Raw genomic sequence first — 23778 nt, 5'->3', positions numbered from 1 at the left:
TTTCCAGTTCACCTTTCTGCCTTTCAGCCAACACGATTGAGGTGAATGCAGCTGATCTTTTCAGGATATACCTATATTTTTTTTCGAGGTGGCTGGTTCTGAAGCTCTTCACAGTCAGTTATGAACCACCTTCAGATTGCAGTCTCAGTACTGTCTTCCCTTAGGTCTTCCATCAATGAGCTGAAATCTCACTTTCTACCCATACGATGGTTCCATTTATAGGGGCCATTCTGCATACAGTGGCATTCAAATCCTTTCAGCCACTGCATGGAATCAGGGACACCCAGGATATGATCCTGATGCTTTGGGCTTGGTCTTGTGTTAAGGTCCATCCAATTCTGAGGCTTCTTGCTTTCCTGGTCTTATGTGGCCTCATGTATCGTGCCGGTGCCTCATGGCCGTTGGCGTGTGCAGGTTCTGCAGAGGAACATTCACCTTCATTGGGCTCAGCACTGGGGGCGTCTCTTGGACAAATTAGTGTGTCAGCTGAAGTGGCCTAGGATTTTCAATGGTGCTTGAAGGATGCCAACCTAAACTGTGGAAGATTGTTCCTCCCTGCCCCATCCAGGGCTCAGGTGGTAATACATGCATCGTCTTTAGTGAGAAAGCCACTTGGACAAGATGATTAGTGGCCTCTTGTCTCCGATGGAGCAAAGGCAGCACATACATCTTCTGCAGCTCCATGACATCCAGCTGGCCTCAAAGGGCTTTTTGTCTGTCATGAGGAACAGCCTTGTTCAGCTTCTAAAGAACAACACGATGACCATGTGGTACTACAACAAGCAGGGTGGGGTGGGATCTCCTCTTTAGTGCCATAAGATGATGCAACATTGGCACCAGCCTGACTGTCAAGCTGCTGGTAAGATACCTAAACACTCAGTAGATATCATCTGGCCGGCCATGAGTGGCATCCCACCCAAAGGGAGTTCAGAGTTTCTGCACTCTTTGGGGCATACTTTAGGCAGATATTTTCACTACCGCTGAGAAAACTTGCTGTATTGTGAGTCTGAGCATCTACCCCTACTTTGCCTATCTCTTTAAAAGGACCACTGTCCAAACAAGCGTCAGGTTTCTGCATCCAGACGTCGTCAACCTACATGTCCTTGCATGGAGATTGAGTGGAACCAAGTGAGTGGCCTTGATCTCCCTCTGGAAATGGTTGACATGATTTTGAACGCTTGTCACTCATCCACAAAATCTGTTCTGGCTGGTGGACATAGCTTGTGGCCTGGTTCAAGGACCAATTGATTTTGATTTGCTTCAGGTTAATATTTTTGATGTACATTTATTTGTTTAGTCTTCTGCTTGGAAAAGTTTTGCTGTGGATACTGTTAGGACACTGTTAATTGTCACTTTTCAGTCCTATGGACTTCCTGCCTTTGCCTGATCCACCCTCTGTCCAAATGTTACATGTTCCCTCTTGCATCCTTTGCTGTGCTGCAGTGGGGCCTTAATTTTAGTCCTTACATTTTTGGTGTAAATTCCCTTTGAAGTTGCTGGCAGTTGTTCTTTGCGATAGCTGGCACTTAAGCAAATACTTCAGCACATTGGGTCCTAACAAACAACCTGGTGTTAAAGATACTGGCATCCTTTCTTCTAAAAGTGGTGGTGCAGTTCACCTTAAGTGTGGAAAAGTCCATCATGCTTTGAGGAGAAGCTTCATCAGTTGGATCTTAGGAGAGCCCTTAATTTGTTTATAGATTGGACTAGAGAGCAAAGGTTCGAAAACCAACTTTTTATTGGATCCACCATTGCGAGAGGGGAAAAGGACTGTCCAAAAGTGAATCCTTTAAAGATGGATCATCCTCTGTATCAAAACCTGCTATGCCCTGGCCAGAAGGAATCTCCTTAGGGCCTTAATCTCATTCAGTCAGAGTCCAAACCACCATATTAGCTTTAAGCAGAAGCATTCCGGTGCTAGGCATCTCTCAGGCTGCCATATAGACATGCGTGCACACCTTCATGAGGCACTATTATATCAGCTCCCTGATGCGGGAAGGGGAGTCATTTTACCTGCTCGGTCCTGCATGACTCCCTGGTGTGACATCCGCTCTTGCGACCCACCTCCTGTGGAGAGTACTGCTTTGTTATCTATTAAAACAAATGAGGAACCTATGGTTTGACGTTTCCATCATAAGTACAAGTTACTCACCTTCAGTAACACTCTTTGTGGTGGATACCTTACCTAACCATAGTTTCTGCACTACCCTCTCCTTTCACCCTTTCTGTAAAGTGGACTTTTCTGTAATAATAAGGTTCTGTGTTACCCATTACACTATTGTGGTTCTCAGTCTGTTACTGGTAATCTGCAGCTAAGGTCGCAAAATGCTTTATTGTTGACTGACGTACTGATGCAGAAGTGACACCCATATATGATTCTGCACCCTCTCTCCTGGAGAAGGAACAGAGACACGGGGAGGCCGATTGCACCACCTTTTATAAAGTCAGTAACGTTTCTGGATCCTGTCTGGCACCAGCAGGAATTTAAAAGGATAACAATCAGTGGGTAGAGTACCCACCGGAAAGAGTATTACCAAAAGTAAGTTAGTTGTCTTTTAGGGATCCTCTTCTTTTACATGCCTTGATGGGTTCCTTTTAGCTGCATTTTTAACCAGATCCTTTCATGATTGTTGGGTTCACATTATACACCATAAGACGTTTCTTCATGTCCTCAGGAAAGGTGACTTTTAGCAGAGTTTTCAGTAATTGAGATTGAGAATTGATGTGCCAAAATTGTGTACCTGCAGGCCATCAAAGTGGTGGTGATCCTTATAAGACAGGGAAATTATTGTTTTCTGTCTGTAACTTGTGCAGTCAACTGAACGTTGCAGAGAAAGCCATGATCTGAGAATGTGTTCTTAAGTTCTTGATCATTAGGTTGCATGCACAGTATGTGCCTAAAAGTTGTGCCATTTTTGGCAGTGAGAGGGAAAGGTATCTCCTAAAGTTTGTCCCCCTGCAGCTGCTGCTTATCTGAATCGGTAATCCCTTGCTTGTGACAAAGTCAAAAGCTTTATCGTCAGATTTGGTTAAAGCCGCTCCATCTGGTCTGCCTCCATGTACGTTGGCTTTGTGTGGTAACAGGCTTGACAGCCAGTGGCTTTTAGGGTGCAATCTGTGGTGTCTAGCTTGTTGCTGTTTCTTCAACAGCACGCACAAACTCTGATCACCAGTCATATACTTAGCTTTACTATTAAAGGTGTAGCAGAGTTCCGTTAGGGGAAGTCCAGTGGCAGGCAGGTCCCTCAGATCAATAAATTTGAGATATTGGAGACACTTTTGATTACGATTTAGATGCACTGGGGTTTTCAGACCCATAATGCAACAATGAGGATGATGTTTTATCGGTGGACAACCTGGTTTCTCCCTTACATCCTGACTCGGTCTTGCTTATTGATCTAGAGAATGGCAGTGGGGTAGTTACTTTTGCCCAAAGTGGAATTTCCAGTTTTTATGCCTCCTTTGGAAGAATGCAACAATTTTGTAGGTGTGAGCCACAAAGTTAATAGTCTTACTGTTGCCGTCAACAGATTAAATGGCCACATTGTCACCTTTTAATAACTGCCTTTTATACCCATTAACATGACCAAGGGAAAGACCAAATTTAACACCAGTCCTGCATTGTCTGGCTTTTGGAAACAACAAGTAGCGGCAGACGATCATAGATGTGAGTGCCCACTTTACCCCAAGAGAGCTTTCTCTGCCTGAACTAAGATGAACCCCTTCCTGTTAGCATTTCCTGAGAGATAATCAGCAAAATTAGTAACTTGAGCAGAAAGGTCTCTTACATGTTATTTTGAGATTGCCTTACTTTGTGAAAGGTGGTGTGACTCGCTATGTAGGATTATTTGTATCTAGTTACTCAAGGGTGGCATGAATGCATCTAAACTTACCTACATCTAAGCAGTCCTTCCAATCCTGGATGTAGTTGATACTCTTGTCAGACCAATGGCCACTGGTATTTTTATCAGACATCACTCTAGGATGTGGGTTTCGGCCTGTAAAGATGTGCTTTCAAGCAGGTTTCTTTGCATGCTATTTGATGGCAAGAAACTGATAAGCTAGCTCTCGCAACCGTTTTCGAGAGGGTGTTACAGATTGGGAGAGGATGATTTGGTAATCTCACCTCTGAATCTGAACATGGGTTCTTCCTGGAGGCTGCTATTCAGGGAATGCCTCCTGTTTCAGTCAGGCGTCAGGTGCTGCATTCAAATGTTTAGACTGTCTTAAAGCTTGGACAATGCAAGTTAAAATGAGGGTCAGTTTACAGTTTGTTCTGTTGGCTGGATGGCCCTATACAAAAGGTAGTGTTCTCGAGCAGGAGGAAGCTATTCTCAGTTTTGCGCGTTTTGCAAGATAAAGACACCCTTTTGTCTGAATTGGCTGATGTATTTCAAATTTCCTCATACCTGGCTGAGTCAATCGAAATTTAGACAGTGAACGAGTAACTGGCACTTTTACCTGCTTTCTTGCCTTCTTTCTTTAGTGCACCAGGGACTGCACAACGGCTGCCCGTCTACACACTTCATGCCTTCAATTGAGGATTCTAACAAGTTTACGTTTCTTATCGGGGCAACATTTGTGAAGCTCATGCGTTTCTTAAGGTGGCCCGTGCTGAGTCCAAATCTCTGACATTGAAATATTTTTCCTGGTCAGTATTACTTCTATCAGCTGGATAGGGGAGTTGCAGATGCTGCCTTCCCATCTTCCTTACGTCCTCTTCTTTCCGAAGCTGGTAGTGTTGGTGAGGCTGACGTTTCTTCCTAATTGTGAATTCTCAGAAACGGTCATTGCCAGCTTTCCTTCCTTCTCCTTATGCCTCAAAGGTGGTGGATGGGTGTCATGCATGGGGTGCATGTTTTGGACTTTTGAAAGGCCACTCTACAAAAGCTTTGAACAGATACGGAGAGCTGTTCTAAAAGTACAGCACAGACAAAACTGTACATCATTGTCAAACAAAAAGCCACCTGAAGGCATCAGGGCTCATTGGCTGAGTGGAGAGGCGACCACGTTTACGCTCTTTAAAGGAGTTCCAGGTCTAAAGATCTGCCAGTCGACCACTGCAGTGTCCATGCATGTATGCATTATTGTCTTGGCATAGAAGCAAGGTCGAAAACACAGCTTGGTAGAGATTTTCACTAGCTTCTGTAGATTAAAACACTAGTACAGTCCTAAGATCTGATGTCTGTGTAGTCACTACTTCGGAAGTTTTCAGTCGACGAGCCTGCTGGAAAATATGACTGAAGTTTGTTTTCGTTGCGTAGCTTTAGCTGCGCAATCAAAACATGCCCTAATCCGATGGTGGAATAAATACAGTAGGAGGTGTCCTGGTACCATGTGGATTTAAGAGGAGGTATCGTGAGGCATCTCGAAACATGACTGAAGAAAAACAACTTGCAACGTACAATCAACCCTACAGGGTGTAAACCGATTCTTACAGGTAAGAAACGTTTTCTATGTTTTGTAGCTCTCGTATTTTTTGTCCTGGCCCATGTGATGCAGAGGAAAATAAGCACAGTAGGTGTAACCAGCGATACATCACCAGTAGTGAATAGCTGTGTCATGTCTGTGGTTAAAGACCATCTGCCTCCCCCTTGCACTGTTAAAGGATGCTGCTGCAAAATTGTTAGATCCAGATTGACAGTGGAAAAGATTTCCAAGATAAAGGATCTTTGGTACTATGAAGTATCCTCCATGAACATAGCTACCGAAGGTAGAGCAACTTTTTTATTAAATGCGGTGGAAGTGTGTTAGTTACGTACCTCTGTAACTGATTGACCAGAACGTTCCATTTTAGTTTTGTGTGAGAGAAAAACGTTTAGAAATGTATGAATTCGATTTAGATGTATCATGTGTAACAGCTGTTAGAAATTGTGAACGGAGAGTATAGATATATATATTTATTCTTATATATGTATATATATATGAATAATAATTGTGGTATTTCTTTTAGGTTGGTCTTCCAGCAAAATCTGGAGTTTCTGGAGGAATCCTTCTTGTTGTTCCAAATGTCATGGGCTTGATGTGCTGGTCTCCGTGTTTGGACAAGTTGGGCAACAGTGTCAGAGGCATTCAGTTTTGTCATGTAAGCTTTACACAAGCTGTAGTATCTTCTGTTAGAAAAATTAAATGTGCATGTTTGTTCAGAGGTGAAAGGGAAGCAAAAAGATGTATGGCAGAATGTGTGAGCACTCACTTGCTCCTCCCCCTTGAAACAATTAAGCATGGTCACTGAACTCCTTTGCCATCCTTACACCACAAGATTTGGGGACAGCTAGCTCTGCTCCTCGTTGACTCTGGAATAAGTCGTGTGCATGTGTTCTACTGGACAGTGATTTACTCACAGTATTTATATTTCCTATATCTTGCCTTGCTTTTTGGTATCATCTATTCTTTCAACTCATTTTCTCGTTAACACTGAAGTATCTCTGCGAGTCTTTCCCACTTATAACTTGTAGAGTTGTTTGGCCATTATCACTTTAGCAGGCTGACAATGAAATTAGGACATTGCCTGGTGTGGCAAGCATTAGTAATTGGCAAATATATATATATATTTTTACTGAATCACTATAGTTTCGTCTGTTTATGACCTTGCATGTTTACATCGCCTGCACTGATGTCAAAGTCTGTTTCTGTGCCCATGTTAATCGTGCTATATTCGGCTCTTAAGAATGAATATTACACCATGTGCTGAAGGTGTTGTACATTAGCCCCTTATCTGTTGGGCCTTTTCCTGCCCCAGTGCTGAGCCCTTTTTTGGCTATTTGGGGTAGTTTGTGCTTAGGCCTTCGTAACTTTTTGTCCACATAAGCTATCTACCTCAAACTTGTGTCCTTTTTTCCAACATTCTAGGGTTTCTAAAGGTACCCAGAGTTTGAGACCAATGAATTAGCCAAATTGCAGCTAAAATATTGTTTTTTTCATAAGAATGGTGAAAAAGATCTGCAGAAGAAAGCATGTGTTTTTTCCCCTGAAAATGGCATCAACAAAGGGATTGCGGTGCTAAAATCACCTTCTTCTCAGCTTTCAGGAACAGGCAGACTGGAATCAAAAAACCACATTTTTTAACACAATTTTGCCATTTTAGTGGGACATACCCCATTTCTACTATTTTTTGTCCTTTCAGCCTCCTTCCAGTTCGTGACAGAAATGGTTGTGAAACCAATGCTGGATCCCAAACAGCTAAACACTTCCGAAAAGTAGACACAATTCTGAATTCAGCAAGGGGTCATTTATGTAGATCCTTCAATGTTTTCCTATAGAAAGTAACAGCTGAAATAAAACATATATTGAAATAAAGGTGAAAAAAAGAGCCATTTCTGTCCACGTTTTCTTCTATAACTTTTTCCAGCTATGGCAGATTTTTGAAAGCAATATACCTTTACATCTGCTGGACTCTTCTGGTTGCGGGGATATATAGGGCTTGTAGGTTTATCAATAACCCTAGGTACCCAGGGCCAATAAATGAGCTGCACCTTGCAATGGGTTTTCATTGTATACCAGGTATACAGCAATTCATTTGGTGAAATATAAAGAGTGAAAAATAGGTATTAAGGAAACCTTTATGTTCCCAAAATGGGGACAAGATAAGGTTTTGAGAAGCAGTGATTATTTGCACCTCTCTGAATTCCGGGGTCACCATTCTAGCATGTGAATTATGGGCATTTCTCAAATAGACTTCTGTTTTTTACACACTGTTTTACATTTGGAAGGAACAAATGTAGAGAAACACAAGGGGCATTAAATAACACTTGTTCTTCTATTCTGTTTTCCCCCAAGTCTCCCCATTAAAATGGTATCTCACTTGTGTGGGTAGGCATAGTGCCCGCGACAGGAAACGCAAAATTTACACATCACATTTTTACATTGAACTCTAATGTGTTTTTTGGAAAATGCCTAGCTGTGGATTTTGGCCTCTAGCTCAGCCGCCACCTAGGGAAACCTACCAAACCTGTGCATTTCTGAAAACTAGACACCTAGGGAAATCCAGGATGGGGTGACTTGTGAGTCTCTTACCAGGTTCTGTTACTCAGAATCCTTTGCAAACCTCACAATTTGACCAGAAAACACCTTTTCCTCACATTTCAGTGACAGAAAGTTCTGGAATCTGAGAGGAGCCACAAACATCCTTCCACCCAGCATTCCCCCGAGTCTCCAGATAAAAATGGTACCTCACTTGTGTGGGTAGGCCTAGTGCCCGTGTCGGGAATGGATCACACAGCGGTCAATGTTAGTCCCTACATGAGGACAACTGTTGACCCTGGGGTGATCCATTCCTGATGCAGGCACTAAGTACGGGAACTCAAGTGGAGTAGCATTTTTATCAGGACAGGTGGGGAAACACTGGGTGGTCGGAATTGTGTGGTTCCCAGCATATTCCTGGAGTTTGTGTGACAGAAATGCAAGAAAAAATTGAGTTTTTATTCAAGATTTCACATTTGCATGGTATGCTAGGAAAGAAAACTACGGGGAATCCACACAAGCCACACCTCCGTGGTCTCCCCCTCGGTGTCTAGTTTCCAGAAATGTCTGGGTTTGGTAGGTTTCCCTATATGGCTGCTGAGCCCAGGACCAGAAACACAGGTGCCTGCCTTACAAAACCAGGTTGTTTTGTGATAGATAATTTTGATGTCTCCACAAAACGATTTGAGCAGTGGAATTTGGGGTAAACTAAGTTGGGGAGCTCCCAAGAGAGCACTCTCTCTGTGCTTGCCCTCGCATGCACCTGCTCTCTGGGTTGGGGTAACCCGTTATTGTCCTCATCTCCACCCTCAGAATCACTGGAAGAGGAGTTGTCGGATTGGACCCTGCTAACTGAAAACATCCCTCCCAAAGTCTACGCCATTGTCCTATCCCTCAGATGCTGTCTTAGCATCTGCTATCTGAGTCTCTGATCCTACGTCAGAGCTGTACTCTATAACCCAAGTTAGGGCTTGAGCAGCAGTCATCCAATGAGATACCATCTCTGCTACTGGCTAAACTGTCACTCTAAAACACTACCCTATGTAGACAGTCACAAAATTGCTGGTGGGTGTGTGTGAGATGCGTGCAACAGTAATGGTCACCTTACCTTCGCTTCTCCCCGCAATCAGCATGTTCTCTCAAGACACTCAAAAAAACAAAAAAGACACACTATTACTTCACCTTGTCACATACCAGTCGTCATTCTTTAGTGCCTCTGGCACCCAGTCTGACAATCATTATTGGTGCTCCCACTCCCATGACCTCCTCGGATTCCCTCGCTACCACCCAGCAGAAGTGCCGGTCATCTCTCCATAGCGCTCCTTTCACATACATTTCATTTGTATTATAGCGCAGGTAATGGCTGGCCTTACTAATCCACTCAGCTATTCACATAAAATACAGATTTGATCTTGGCAGTAGGCATATAAGCCTTCTGCGCTACTTTATAGCATCAAAACTGCCACTAGATAAATTCAGATCCTTTTCTACAGAAACATAATCACAAGAGTTAGCTTGACTTTTTTATTGCTGCCTAAAAGCTACAGTTGAAACGCGTTGGTTGGAGTATGCGCATTGCTTTGAAGAAGCGAGCTGCGAGACAACTGGTGGCGAATATGTGTGTGTGTGTGTGTGTGTGTGTGTGTCTGTGTGTAAAGAGATCACTTTTTTATGTGGGTGTGGTTTCACTGGGGGCCGATGGCAGCCCCCAGGGAAACCACACATGCATTGACAAAAGTATATATATTTTTAATAACTGTATGATTTCCTGGGTGGGGGGAGGGGAGAAAAGTGGGGAGGAGTGATCTTGGACCTCAGGGAAACCATACAGGGGGTCAACCCTGCTCACAGCGAGCCCCTGTCACTTTCATTGTTTTCAAAAAGTTTTCTTTATTAATTTTTAACCTGCACTCCCCCAGGGGTAAACTAACATTAAAAAAAAGAAGGGGCCGACCCCCGCTCTCCCAAAGTGTAATCCCTGGTGTCCAGTGGGTTTTCCTGGCCGTGGATCGCAGCATGGCTGCGATCTACAGCCAGGAAACTATTTTAGGAAGGCCTCCTTTAAAAGGGGAGAATCTCAACTTTCAAACGAGGCCTTCCCGAATGTGTCTCCCCATGGGATTTTACATTTTAAAGAAATCCTCTGGTGCAATGCACTGGAGGATTTTTCAAACCCCTCCCTGGCGTCGGCCACTGGCCGATGCCTGGACCAATGGGGTTAATGTTGAGTTTGTCATCTCGATTTCAACAGAGCGTTTGCAATATTGATAACATTTGTATGTTTCAACCAGCTCGTAAATTTATAATTTGAAACCTTAACTCACTGCACTATGGGCCACATGTATGGATATTAGGTTTTGGGACTTGCAAATTGCGACTCTTAGCAGCTTGGAATTTGCGAGTCATAAAACCTGATGTACAGCAGTGTCAATTACACTGTTTGCGATTCCCAATTGGGTCTCAAATGACCTACTTCATAAATATTCATGAGGTAGGTTGCAATTTGCGACCCAAATTGGGAATGGCCGCCCTCACATGGATGGTGGCCTGCTGGAGACTGCAGACCACCATGTCTGTGACTGCTTTTAACTAAAGCAGATGTTTTTTTTTAAATGCAGCCCATTTTCCTTAAAGGAAAATGGGATGCCTTTCAAAAACAAAAATGAAAAGTTTTCTTTTAACTTTTTCAGAGCAGGCAGTGGTCCATGGGAGCACTGCCTGCTCTGAAAAAATATTTTTGAATCCATTCACAAAGGGGAATGGGTCCCATGGGAACCCCTTCCCGTTTGTGAATGGGTTAGCACCAGTTTTGACTGCATTCATGGTCACAAAACAATCCTACATCACACTACGTCTCGCAATTAGCAAGGGAACACCCCTTCCTAATTGCGACTCGCAAACCTATTTTGCGATTCAGTAAATAGATTACTGAATCGCAAAATAGGGTCTGTACATACCAAAATGCTTTTTCCTTGTCGCAAACGTTTGCGACAAGAAAAAAGGTATGTACATCTGTCCCTAAGACATCTCGGCTGTTGGGGATAATCATCATTTCAGTCCTAAGGGTCCTAAAGGAGACTCTAATAATATTTTTAGCCAAAATGTACCACCATGTCCTGGGTACATGATCCCTAACCTAAGTAAAAGAATTACGCTTATGCTCTGTCATTTTCCCTTACTTAGCCTATGGACTATACATGCCACCTACTGGAAGGCCTGGAAACGGTTTCTGTAGCTGTTTTTATACACAGCTTTTCACACCAGCATATGCAGAAGTCAGTACAGTGCACTCCCCAATCCCTACTCAAGAGTATACTCATGAGGTGTTTTTTAGAAAGTAGTGTGGATCACAACCTACGTATCGCAAGCTTAATCAACCATGACATTTATAATTTAATTTAGGTCTTTAAGGTTTTTTTGGGCTGTTCCTTTCTCCAAGTTTTCATTGTAGGTTGGGACGCTTATGTTCCAAAGCTCCAACTTCAAATGTGATTTGCCAAAGGCCATTGCAAAACCTGATCCTCATATTTTGTTAGCATTACACCACCTTGAAAGTACTGGGTTGTTTTTAACCATATATCGTGTATCAGGCGGACCTTTTAGTTCTAGGAAAGGGCTATGAAGCATCCTAAGAACAGGGGACGCCAAAGGCTTTGGACCATTGCATGCTCCTAGTAACAAAATACTATGGGGGTCATTACGACCCTGGTGGCCAGCAGAACACTGGCGGTAACACTGCCAACAGGCTGGTGGTGTTCCGCTAATGTATTATGACCGTGGCGCATTAGTCACTGCCATAATGCCCGCACCTCCAGTATACCGCCAGGCTTCCGCCAGGCGGTCATAATCCCCAACCGCCAGCCTGTGCATGGCAGTAAGGGGGGCTCGGAGTGCCCCTAGGGGCCCCTGCACTGCCCATGCACTTGGCATGGGCAGTGCAGGGCCTCCCAGACACAACCCCATCATGCATTTCACTGCCCGAATTTCGGGCAGTGAAATGCGCGACGGGTGCTGCTGCACAACATCATTGCCGCCGGCTCTGTTATGAGCAGGCGGCAATGTTGATATAACTTTTCCGCTGGCCCAGCGGAAATGTCAAAATAGTGTGCCACCAATACACTGGCGGTATTGTGGCGCCCGCGGCTTCTGCGGGCTTTTTTACAAAACCGCCGAAGTCGTAATGAGTGTGCCACCAATACCGCCAGCACTGGCGGTATTGTGGCGCCTGCAGCTTCGGTGGTCTTATTTGCAAGACCGCCGAAGTCGTAATGAGGGCCTATGTTTCTTCTTTTTCGATTTTTTTTCTCTCCCGCATATATATGGAAGTGTGGCATTGTATGATTCGTGCCACAATGTGTCTCCGAGCATTCGGATGTCGAGGATACTATGCTGAGCAAGGATTTCTCCCAACCAGACTTGCATCAACAGTGATCTCAGTGTGCAATTTAGGATCAAAGTAAGCCATCTCAGTCGCATTTTCAGTTGCATGTTTTATATTCTTGAAACTGTGGTCACGTTCAGCAGTCCATCAGAACTGGACATTTCGCTTTGTCAGGTCTCACAAAGGGGCGCTCATTGTGGCAAAGTCATGAATGTATTGCAAAACAGTAGCTGGCCATGCGCAAGAAAGACTGTATCATGGTGAAGTCCTGTGGAGGGCTAGTGGTTGATAGTGCTCATATGTTTTCAGGCTCTGGAGTCATGCCTCTATCAGAAAATAAATGTCCAAAGAACTTGAGCTTTGTTTTGTAAAATTCACACTTTGTAGGATTTAAGGTGAGGCCTGCATCTGCATGGCAAGTAATGGACATACGTGTTTGAGGGCTTTATCATACTCCTTTAAGGTTGAACCAAATACTGGTATATCACTGATGTTGAAGACGTGTGACAGGCTGAATAATCCTATGTATGGCATTTTGGAATATTTCAGCAGCAGAGGACAACCAGCACTTAATCTTTTGTATCTAAATACACCAACATGAGTCGAAAAAGTAGGAATTTAGTTGCAGTTCTCTTCCAGTTCAAGGCGATGATAGCTCTTGTTCAGGTAAAGACAGAAAAAATCTTTGGCTCCATTCAACTGCATGATCATATTTACAGTGCACAGACCAGGATATATATATGTTCGATGGCATGTGTAGCTGCAGATACACATGCTGTGCACAGTCCGCCGTCTGGTGTTGGGCTCGGAGTGTTACAAGTTGTTTTTCTTCGAAGAAGTCTTTTCGAGTCACGAGACCGAGGGACTCCTCCCCTTTCGGTTCCATTGCGCATGGGCGTCGACTCCATCTTAGATTGTTTTTTTTCCGCCATCGGGTTCGGACGTGTTCCTTTTCGCTCCGTGTTTCGGGTCGGAAAGTTAGTTAGAATCTCGGGAAAAATCGTCGGTATGGTTTAGTTCGGTATCGGGTTAGTTAGAACAAATCGACACCGAATCTTGAAGAGCTCCGGTGGCCCTTCGGGGTAATTTCGATCCCCCGTCGGGGCCTGGTCAGCCCGACCGCGTGCGACTTCAAGACTGATGGAACGGACCCCGTTCCGCTTCTGTCCTAAATGCCATAGCAAATATCCGTATACGGATCAGCATCTGGTCTGTAACTTGTGCCTGTCCCCGGAGCACAAGGAGGATACGTGTGAAGCCTGTCGAGCGTTTCGGTCGAGGAAAACGCTCAGAGACCGAAGAGCCAGAAGATTGCAAATGGCGTCCACGCCGACAGGACAACATCGGTTCGAGGACGAAGAGGAAGCGTTCTCCATCCACGAGTCGGATTCGGGGGAATCAGACGCCGAAGACATAACAACCGTGAGTAAGACGTCGAAAATTAGGACTCACGAAAAGTCCACAAAAGCCAAGGGGACGCCACTGCCAACAGGCCATGGCTTAACCCAAAAACTAGGTGACCGAGCCAAGGCACCGAAAAAGGGCATGCTGGTGTCGAAGTCATCCGACTCCGGTCGTGATACCGCCACACAGCAACCTCGGAGCCGAGACACCGGCTCCGAGACAATTCGGCGCAGAGACAGCGGCACCGAAGATGTTCGGCACCGAGATACCACGCCGAAATCAAAGAAATCTTCTTCAGAGCCTAAAAAGCCTACCGAAACGGTTTCGGTACCGAAAAAAGCCTCGGAACCGAAAATTAGTTCCTATACAGAGGAACAAGGACTAAACACCCAATTGCATAGATTTGGTCAACAGCTTCAAACTGTAGAAACTGACTACACTTAAAGGAGGCTTCACATCCAGGAAGACACAGGGAAGATAACCACTCTTCCCCCAATCAAGATGAAAAGGAAACTTGTTTTCCAACAAGGGGACAAGCAACCACAAGCAAAGGTGGTAAAGAAAGTAACACCACCACCTTCTCCACCACAATCAGCACATGCATCACCGGCGCAAACTCCACCACTAACGCACTCACCAGCTCATACCACAATGAGCCAGGATGATCCCGATGCATGGGACCTCTACGACGCCCCAGTGTCTGACAATAGTCCAGACTCATATCCAACTAAACCGTCACCACCTGAGGACAGTACATCATATGCACAGGTGGTCGCAAGGGCAGCCGAATTCCACAATGTCTCACTACATTCGAAACCTATTGAGGATGACTTTCTCTTTAACACCCTGTCCTCCACCCATAGCCAGTATCAAAGCCTTCCCATGCTCCCAGGAATGCTAAGGCACTCAAAACAAATATTTCAGGAGCCAGTTAAAGGCAGAGCCATAACTCCAAGGGTGGAGAAAAAATATAAGGCACCTCCCACAGACCCAGTATTTCTTACAACACAACTAACACCGGACTCAGTAGTTGTGGGGGCAGCTCGTAAAAGAGCCAACTCTCATACATCAGGCGACGCACCACCTCCAGACAAGGAGAGCCGCAAATTTTATGCAGCGGGAAAAAGAGTTGCAGCACAAGCAGCAAATCAGTGGCATATCGCCAACTCGCAAGCACTCTTGGCAAGATACGAGAGGGCTCATTGGGATGAAATGCAACATCTCATCGAACACCTTCCCAAGGAGTTCCAAAAAAGAGCGCAACAAGTGGTGAAAGAGGGACAAAGTATCTCGAACAATCAGATACGGTCTTCCATTGATGCAGCCGATACAGCTGCAAGGACAATAAACACTGCAGTCACAATACGGAGGCACGCTTGGCTGCGCACTTCTGGGTTCAAACCCGAAATCCAACAGGCTGTGCTCAATATGCCGTTTAATGAACAGCAATTGTTTGGGCCGGAGGTAGACACTGCCATTGAAAAACTAAAAAAGGACACCGATACAGCCAAAGCCATTGGCGCACTCTACTCCCCGCAGAGCAGAGGCACATTTCGGAAGACACCTTTTAGGGGAGGGTTTCGGGGTCAACCCACAGAAACCAACACTTCACAGACAAGACCACCTACCTACCAGGGTCAATATCAAAGGGGAGGTTTTCGGGGACAATATAGAGGAGGCCAATTCCCAAGAAGTCGGGGAAAACTTCAAGGTCCCAAAACCCCTCAAAATAAACAGTGACTCACAAGTCACACAACCCCATCACACAACACCAGTGGGGGGAAGACTAAGCCAATTCTACGAATCTTGGGAAGAAATAACAACAGACACTTGGGCCTTAGCAATTATCCAACATGGCTATTGCATAGAATTTTACAAATTCCCTCCAAACGTCCCACCGAAAACACACAATATGTCAAAACAGCATATAGATCTTCTAGGACTAGAAGTTCAAGCATTACTACAAAAGGACGCAATAGAATTAGTACCAAGCCTACAGAAAAACACAGGAGTTTACTCACTGTATTTTCTAATACCAAAGAAGGACAAAACTCTGAGACCAATACTAGATCTCAGAACACTAAATACCTACATCAAATCAGACCACTTTCACATGGTCACATTACAAGACGTAATCCCACTGCTCAAACAGCAAGACTACATGACAACATTAGACCTAAAGGATGCGTATTTCCACATACCAATACATCCTTCCCACAGGAAATACCTAAGGTTCGTATTCAAAGGAATACATTACCAATTCAAAGTGTTGCCATTCGGAATAACAACTGCGCCAAGAGTCTTTACAAAATGCCTGGCAGTAGTAGCTGCAAATATCAGAAGGCAGCAAATACACGTGTTCCCTTACTTAGACGACTGGTTAATCAAGACCAACACGCTAACAAGGTGTTCACGTCACACACAGTATGTCATACAGACCCTTCACAAGCTGGGTTTCTCCATCAACTATGCAAAGTCACACCTTTTGCCGGGTCAAACACAGCAATACTTAGGAGCGACAATCAACACAACAGAAGGGATAGCCACTCCAAGTCCACAAAGGGTTCAAACATTTCACAAGGTGATACAGGCCATGTATCCAACACAAAAGATACAAGCAAAAATGGTATTAAAACTCCTAGGCATGATGTCTTCATGCATAGCCATTGTCCCAAACGCAAGATTGCACATGCGGCCCTTACAACAATGCCTAGCATCACAATGGTCACATGCACAGGGTCAACTTCTAGATCTGGTGTTGATAGACCGCCAAACATACATCTCGCTTCTATGGTGGAACAGTACAAATTTAAACAAAGGGCGGCCTTTCCAAGACCCAGTGCCACAATACGTCATAACAACGGATGCTTCCATGATAGGGTGGGGAGCACACCTCAATCAACACAGCATCCAAGGACAATGGGACATACATCAAAGGAAGTTTCACATAAATCACTTAGAACTGTTAGCAGTATTTCTAGCGTTGAAAGCATTTCAACCCATGATAACCCACAAATACATTCTTGTCAAAACAGACAACATGACAACAATGCATTATTTAAACAAACGGGGGGGACACACTCGACACAGTTGTGTCTCCTAACACAAAAAATATGGCATTGGGCAATTCACAACCATATTCGCCTAATAGCACAATTTATTCCAGGGATCCAGAACCAGCTAGCAGACAATCTCTCTCGGGATCACCAACAAGTCCACGAATGGGAAATTCACCCCCAAATACTGAACACTTACTTTCAAATTTGGGGAACACCTCAAATAGATCTATTTGCAACAAAAGAAAACGCAAAATGCCAAGACTTCGCATCCAGGTTCCCACACCATCAATCCCAAGGCCATGCTCTGTGGATGAATTGGTCAGGGATATTTGCGTACGCTTTTCCCCCTCTCCCTCTCCTTCCATATCTAGTAAACAGATTGAGTCAAAACAAACTCAAACTCATACTAATAGCACCAACATGGGCAAGACAACCTTGGTATACAACACTACTAGACCTGTCAGTAGTACCTCATGTCAAGCTACCCAACAGACCAGATCTGTTAACACAACACAAACAACAGATCAGGCATCCAAACCCAGCATCGCTGAATCTAGCAATTTGGCTCCTGAAATCCTAGAATTTGGACACTTAGACCTCACACAAGAGTGTATGGAGGTCATAAAACAAGCTAGAAAACCTTCCACTAGACACTGCTATGCAAATAAATGGAAAAGATTTGTTTGTTACTGCCATAATAATCAAATTCAACCATTGCACGCATCTCCAAAAGATGTAGTAGGATATTTACTACATTTGCAAAAATCAAATCTAGCTTTCTCTTCCATAAAGATACATCTCACCGCAATATCTGCTTACCTGCAGATTACTCATTCAACTTCCCTATTTAGAATACCTGTCATTAAAGCGTTTATGGAAGGCCTAAAGAGAATTATACCACCAAGGACACCACCTGTTCCTTCATGGAACCTCAACATTGTCTTAACAAGGCTCATGGGTCCACCTTTCGAACCCATGCATTCTTGTGAAATGCAATACTTAACGTGGAAAGTTGCATTTCTCATTGCCATCACATCTCTAAGAAGAGTGAGTGAGATTCAAGCATTTACCATACAAGAACCATTTATTCAAATACACAAAAATAAGGTAGTTCTAAGAACAAATCCAAAATTCTTACCAAAGGTTATCTCACCGTTCCACTTAAATCAAACAGTAGAATTACCAGTGTTCTTCCCACAGCCAGATTCGGTAGCTGAAAGAGCACTACATACATTAGACATCAAAAGAGCACTAATGTACTACATTGACAGAACACAACAAATTAGGAAGACAAAACAACTATTTATTGCCTTTCAAAAACCTCATACAGGAAATCCAATTTCAAAACAAGGCATTGCCAGATGGATAGTTAAGTGTATTCAAGCCTGCTATCTTAAAGCAAAAAGAGAGCTGCCTATTACACCAAAGGCACACTCAACCAGAAAGAAAGGGGCTACCATGGCCTTTCTAGGAAATATTCCAATGAACGAAATATGTAAGGCAGCAACATGGTCTACGCCTCATACATTTACCAAGCACTACTGTGTAGATGTGTTAACTGCACAACAAGCCACAGTAGGTCAGGCTGTACTAAGAACATTATTTCAAACTACTTCAACTCCTACAGGCTGAACCACCGCTTTTGGGGAGATAACTGCTTACTAGTCTATGCACAGCATGTGTATCTGCAGCTACACATGCCATCGAACGGAAAATGTCACTTACCCAGTGTACATCTGTTCGTGGCATGAGTCGCTGCAGATTCACATGCGCCCACCCGCCTCCCCGGGAGCCTGTAGCCGTTTAGAAGTAGATCTTAAACAATTGTACATTTGTAAATATATTACTTTAACCTTTATTATGTACATACATATTCATTCCATTGCATGGGCACTATGACTAACATACACAACTCCTACCTCACCCTCTGCGGGGAAAACAATCTAAGATGGAGTCGACGCCCATGCGCAATGGAACCGAAAGGGGAGGAGTCCCTCGGTCTCGTGACTCGAAAAGACTTCTTTGAAGAAAAACAACTTGTAACACTCCGAGCCCAACACCAGACGGCGGACTGTGCACAGCATGTGAATCTTTTCACGTATTGTTACTGGTGTAGTTATGGTTACAGAAAAAACCTTTTATGAGATTGTAACCGACTATATTACACATAAAGGATGGGTATAATGCAAATGCTTCTTCCCTCAATTCTTTGCAGGATTTGGTTTCATTGTGCAATTTTCACAACTATGACAATTTGAGGCACTTCGCAAAGAAACTGGACCCGCGCAGGGAAGGTGGTGATCAGCGGGTAGGTTATATTAGTTTATCTATCTTACCTGATTAAAAATATTTTTTCACTTGCATAAAATTCTCAATGTAAGCTAATTATTATTACATACAAAATAGACTTACTGTTGTGATCACTAAAATACGGTGGCACACTAGCCCAGCAATGGGTGGAAACAGTTTATATTCACATACTGTCCAACTGGATCAACTTATAGCCGTGGTGTTAAGTTAGGCCACACAGGTTTTGTAGACCGTTAATTGCAAGAAATATGTCCTATTTGCCAGCATATGTAACATGAAAGCTGTGTCTGTGATTATATAGTACTGCTTCTGTGGTTTTTATGCTACTTCTAATGTTTCTCATGTTAGTTTGAATATCAAGCCCTAGGCATAAACACTGAATATATGCTACTTTACCCCAAAGGCATTTCAACGAAAGTTGGTATTCTGTGCTTGTTTCTTTTTGGAGTTTGTTGGCATAGCCATTTAAAAGATTTAAAACCTAAAATTGTCCTTGCCTTATAGCCAACAAGCATTGGTAACGCCAGTAAGTCCGGCTTCAAGGGAGTGTTGTATTGTAATGTGAAGCATTACAGGTACATAGCATGGTAATGGATATGTATTTGTGTGGAAGCTAAGAACTGTAGAATAATATTGCCAGTGGTTAAAATGTGCTGTGAAAGTTGCACTATCAAGCCAATCCTAAAAATCAGTGTACGTTAATGACTGTTTTTTCCCATCTGTGCTGCTGCCAGAGAAAGGCAAACACCATAACCTATCTGATTATCTAAAACACTTTAATGGCATTGCAATGTTGTGTACGCCCCTGAAAGTTCAAGCTCAGCTAGCTGGATATATACAAAATGATCAGAGTTGCATTAAAGGCAAGCACTTTTTTGTGGAATCACACTTGTCCTGTCCAATAAAAGTAAGCATTCCTAGGTCCCAACATGTGGTTGAAGCCAAAGCCCTTCTTTAGTGTTACTCACATAATTGTGTGGTGACAACTTTACTGTCAAGCCAGACCATAAAAAGAGCAATTGCACTACAAAGGAACCTTTCCAACTCAGTACTCAAAAAGTTGGAAATATTTGAACAATTCTCATTCTAGAGTTGGGTTGGTATTAAGGTTGTTTTGTTTCTATGTTTTAGTCGTTTTCATGTATTGAAAAGCTAATTTAAAAATAATTTTGTAGTGCAAATCACTAAATGCCATATTCCAGTTGTCCCATCTCACAATCTTTGACATGAGGAAGATGTTTAGAAATGTTAATTTAGCAGTGTAAGTATAATCCAGTTGTCAAGTATTACAGACCATTAACTGCAGTATCTAAAGCTACATAGGAAGAATGCTCTGTCTACAAGGCGACATAATATCACTGTACAAACCATTTAAATAAATATATATTAATAGACAAATTAGTAAAAGTACTGAAGCAAGGTGTTGTAAGCAGTTAAATTGTAAAATATAGCCTCTTTCATTTATTTTCCTCTCAGATATTTATTTCAATGTGTGTTGCATGACTTTGCCTTTCTCTCTTCACTCCTTTCTTCTCCCGTTCCCCTTTTTTCAGATCTCTGCTCCCAACATTCTTGGTCTTCCAATGACTCCAAAAACATTTGACACTATACTTGGGAAGGGTGTTCCCACCATAGACAACAGGATTCAAGCTGTGCAGAGACTACAGGAAGTAGATGTTATTCCTGTGGTACTTGGGCTCATGCAACATGCGCACGCATGTAATTTGAGACTAGGGAGCTAAATGCTATGTAGCTGAATTTAAGAAGAGGTTGCAGCCGAAACTTGGGCCTAATTCCTGTTCCAAGTCACGGGCCTTACTTTGGTCCTGGTTACAACACAGCTCTTGTGAAAAGTAATCTTCCCTCTCAGTTTTCCAGTAAGTCAGAGCCTAGGAACAGATGTAGGAAGGGCAAGCGTGACCCAAACCCCCAACTCCCTCACCAGACGTCTAGCTAAAAGGTGCAAGGGTCTCCTGAGCCAGAACTGATTCCTCTATTGGTTCTGGATGTCCCCAGTTTCCCAGGCCATCGTCCGCCCCCACAGCAAATAGCGGCCCTCAAAGAGGTCATGCTCCATATTGTTGGTGCAACTCTAGCTCTCTTTGGCATCCCTTCAGGCCAAGGGAGGTTCAGGGGTCTCCAGTCAGACTTTGGCTATCTACCCCTCTTCCAGGCCCTGTACCCACTCTGATATTGACTTCTACAATGGCACCAAGGAACATGCTGCTTCATTCCATACTGATTCTGGCTGTCAATGACCCTAACCCAATGTCAGCCCACTCCAGGCCTATATTGGGCAATAAAATCATGAAAGCTCAATCAGTGGTTCTACAACTGGTTTCCTATCGCAGACCTCTGCCAATGGACGTCATTTAGGGGCCGCAGATATGACTCATGGCTTGCCCTTTGCGATCCCTGACACTGCTTTTGCGACCCCTGGCCTCTGAGGTGGCCAAATTAGTGCCAGGAACACAGTGGCAGCTCGTCCTTATGGACGTCGGTTGTGACTCCACTCTTCGTTTTCTGTCAGCTTTTACTACACTGATAGTAAATTATTCAATATTAGTGTAATAAAAAATGGGGTACAGTTAGCTGAAATATGCCCTTCTCTCGTAGGGGATTTCATGTATAGTCATAAGCACTGAATAGTTCCGCGCTCCTGCGGGGACCCCGGAGCACTGATGTGAAGTATATTCTTAAGTGCAGATACCAGCCCTTTGAAAAAGGTCTGTCAAAAAACCACTTAAGAATAACACTGTGCAGCCTATGTGAACAGCTACACAGGCCAAATTGTTGAACAGAAAAACAGCTGTAGTGTACATTCACGTTCAAACACTCATTTATTCTAGAAATGTAATAGAAAATACATTCTCATACTTTATTTACACCTCTCATGAGAATAAAACAGTGCAGGGCATTATACAGAATGTAAATAGAGCTGTGCCTTTAAGAAAGTAAAGTCTTCCTGTATCCCATCATGCACAGCAAAAGGCAGTTGCCTCAGTTCTTTTTTCCAGCTCCTTCTGACAGGACCCTGAAGCATTGAGCTCTACCTCATAAAGCCTTTTTTGACAGAAAATTCAATTAAAACCTTTTGAATTTCAATTTCACTCGACGTTTTTAATATTGAGTGAACATTTGCTAACCTTTTCTGTCAAATTCTGACAGAAATTTAAGGTTTTTCTATTTTAGAATGCCTTCACTTTTTGTTAAATGTCCTTCTTGTGGCAGAAAAAAGGCTAAAACAGACCCACACCAGGCCTGTATAATTTGCCTACCATCCAGCCACAAACCTGACTTCTGTGACATCTGTAGAACTTTCTCCAGAAGAACCCTTCGTGATAGGGAGAAAATTCGACTTCAGGCAAGAGAGGACAGGAGAAGAAGTGGTCAATCTGCCACAGAGCGAGGAGAAGGTCAGTCTTCTACCAGGGCTCACCCTGTTTCCTCTGCAACTTCTGCCAGACCTACTCAGAAACGGCATAGGTCTCCGACAACGTCGAGGGCATCGACGTCGAGGCCAGGAACGGCGCCAACATGCTCGCCGTCGAGGACCGGCTCACCGTTGAGAAAAAGGCATCGCTCAACGTCGGCAGCTGTTTCGCCGTCGAGACGGCGTGGACGCTCGCCGTCGAGAAGATCTTGGTCTGGGTCGCCGTCGACGCGAAGCGGACGGTCGGCGTCGAGGGAGAGTGCTTGCCGTCGAAGACGGTCGCCGTCATCACATCGACGTCGAGGAAGGTCGTCGTCGAGAGGATCTCAGCGACGAGGGGAATCAACGCCAAGAGGCACCCGCCGTCACCGTACTTCGACATCGAGGAGTGTGTCGACGTCGAGGCGACAGTCAAAGAGGCCTAGAAGGGTTTATACCACTTCAGAATCCTCGACCTCACTCATCCTACTTCCAGCTTCGCCTCAGCTGTCTCCTCAACAGCCGCCGTTGCCGCAGACACCGGTATCACCTACGGCTCCTCTTCCGGCTCCACCTTCAGAGTCTGTTCCGGTGACTCCAGCGGAATCCATAGGACATTCCAGGCATTCCTCTAGACGTTAGTCTTCCTCTCGGCACCATCGACATGAGTCACTTCAGAGATCTTCACGTTCACGTCATAGACATTCCTCTTCGTCTACACGGGATTACTCTCCAACCCTGTCGGACTCACCGTCCCAGAGAGTGTCCCCCATAGATGACGTGAATACCTTCCAAGAGGTCCTAGTGCGCGGGGCGACCAAACTAAATATCCCGCTGGCGGTACCCGCCCCATCGACCTCAGTGATTTTCGAGACTTTACACCAGAGAACATCCTCAAGACCTTTACTTCCACTGGTCCCAGATCTTCTTGAACCGGCAATGGATATTTTTCTGACACCGGCCACAACAAAATCTGCTCCTTCCAGGCTTATTAAAAAGTATCGCCCACCGGAGCAAGACCCTTTATTCCTAAGGTCGGACCCAGTGCCGGACTCAGTGGTTATAGTAGCAGCAAAGAAATTACACTCTACATCTCCGTCTTCCTCCTCGCCTCCGGACAAGGAGAGCAGAAAGATCGATGCCGCAGGCCGAAAAGTATGCTCTACTGCAGCCATCACAATGAAAGCAGCCAGTGCTACTGCTTTATTAGGAAGATATGATCGTGCTCTTTGGGACTCTATGCTACAGTT

At 44.2% G+C, this 23778-nt stretch overlaps 1 protein-coding gene across 3 annotated transcripts in view; it reads left to right on the top strand.

Moving 5' to 3' along the window:
- Window positions 1-23778, top strand: part of GLS (glutaminase) — a 607111-nt gene that overhangs the window by 349623 nt on the left and 233710 nt on the right. For all 3 annotated transcript variants that reach the window (XM_069225886.1, XM_069225887.1, XM_069225888.1), the window contains exons 13-14: window positions 5954-6085; window positions 19022-19114. In XM_069225886.1, coding sequence (XP_069081987.1) covers window positions 5954-6085; window positions 19022-19114 — 225 coding nt within the window. The remainder of the gene's footprint in view (window positions 1-5953; window positions 6086-19021; window positions 19115-23778) is intronic.

The sequence above is a fragment of the Pleurodeles waltl genome, chromosome 3_1 (assembly GCF_031143425.1).
Source record: "Pleurodeles waltl isolate 20211129_DDA chromosome 3_1, aPleWal1.hap1.20221129, whole genome shotgun sequence".
NCBI classification, from domain to species: domain Eukaryota; kingdom Metazoa; phylum Chordata; class Amphibia; order Caudata; family Salamandridae; genus Pleurodeles; species Pleurodeles waltl.
This window is presented reverse-complemented; position numbering and strand designations above follow the sequence as displayed.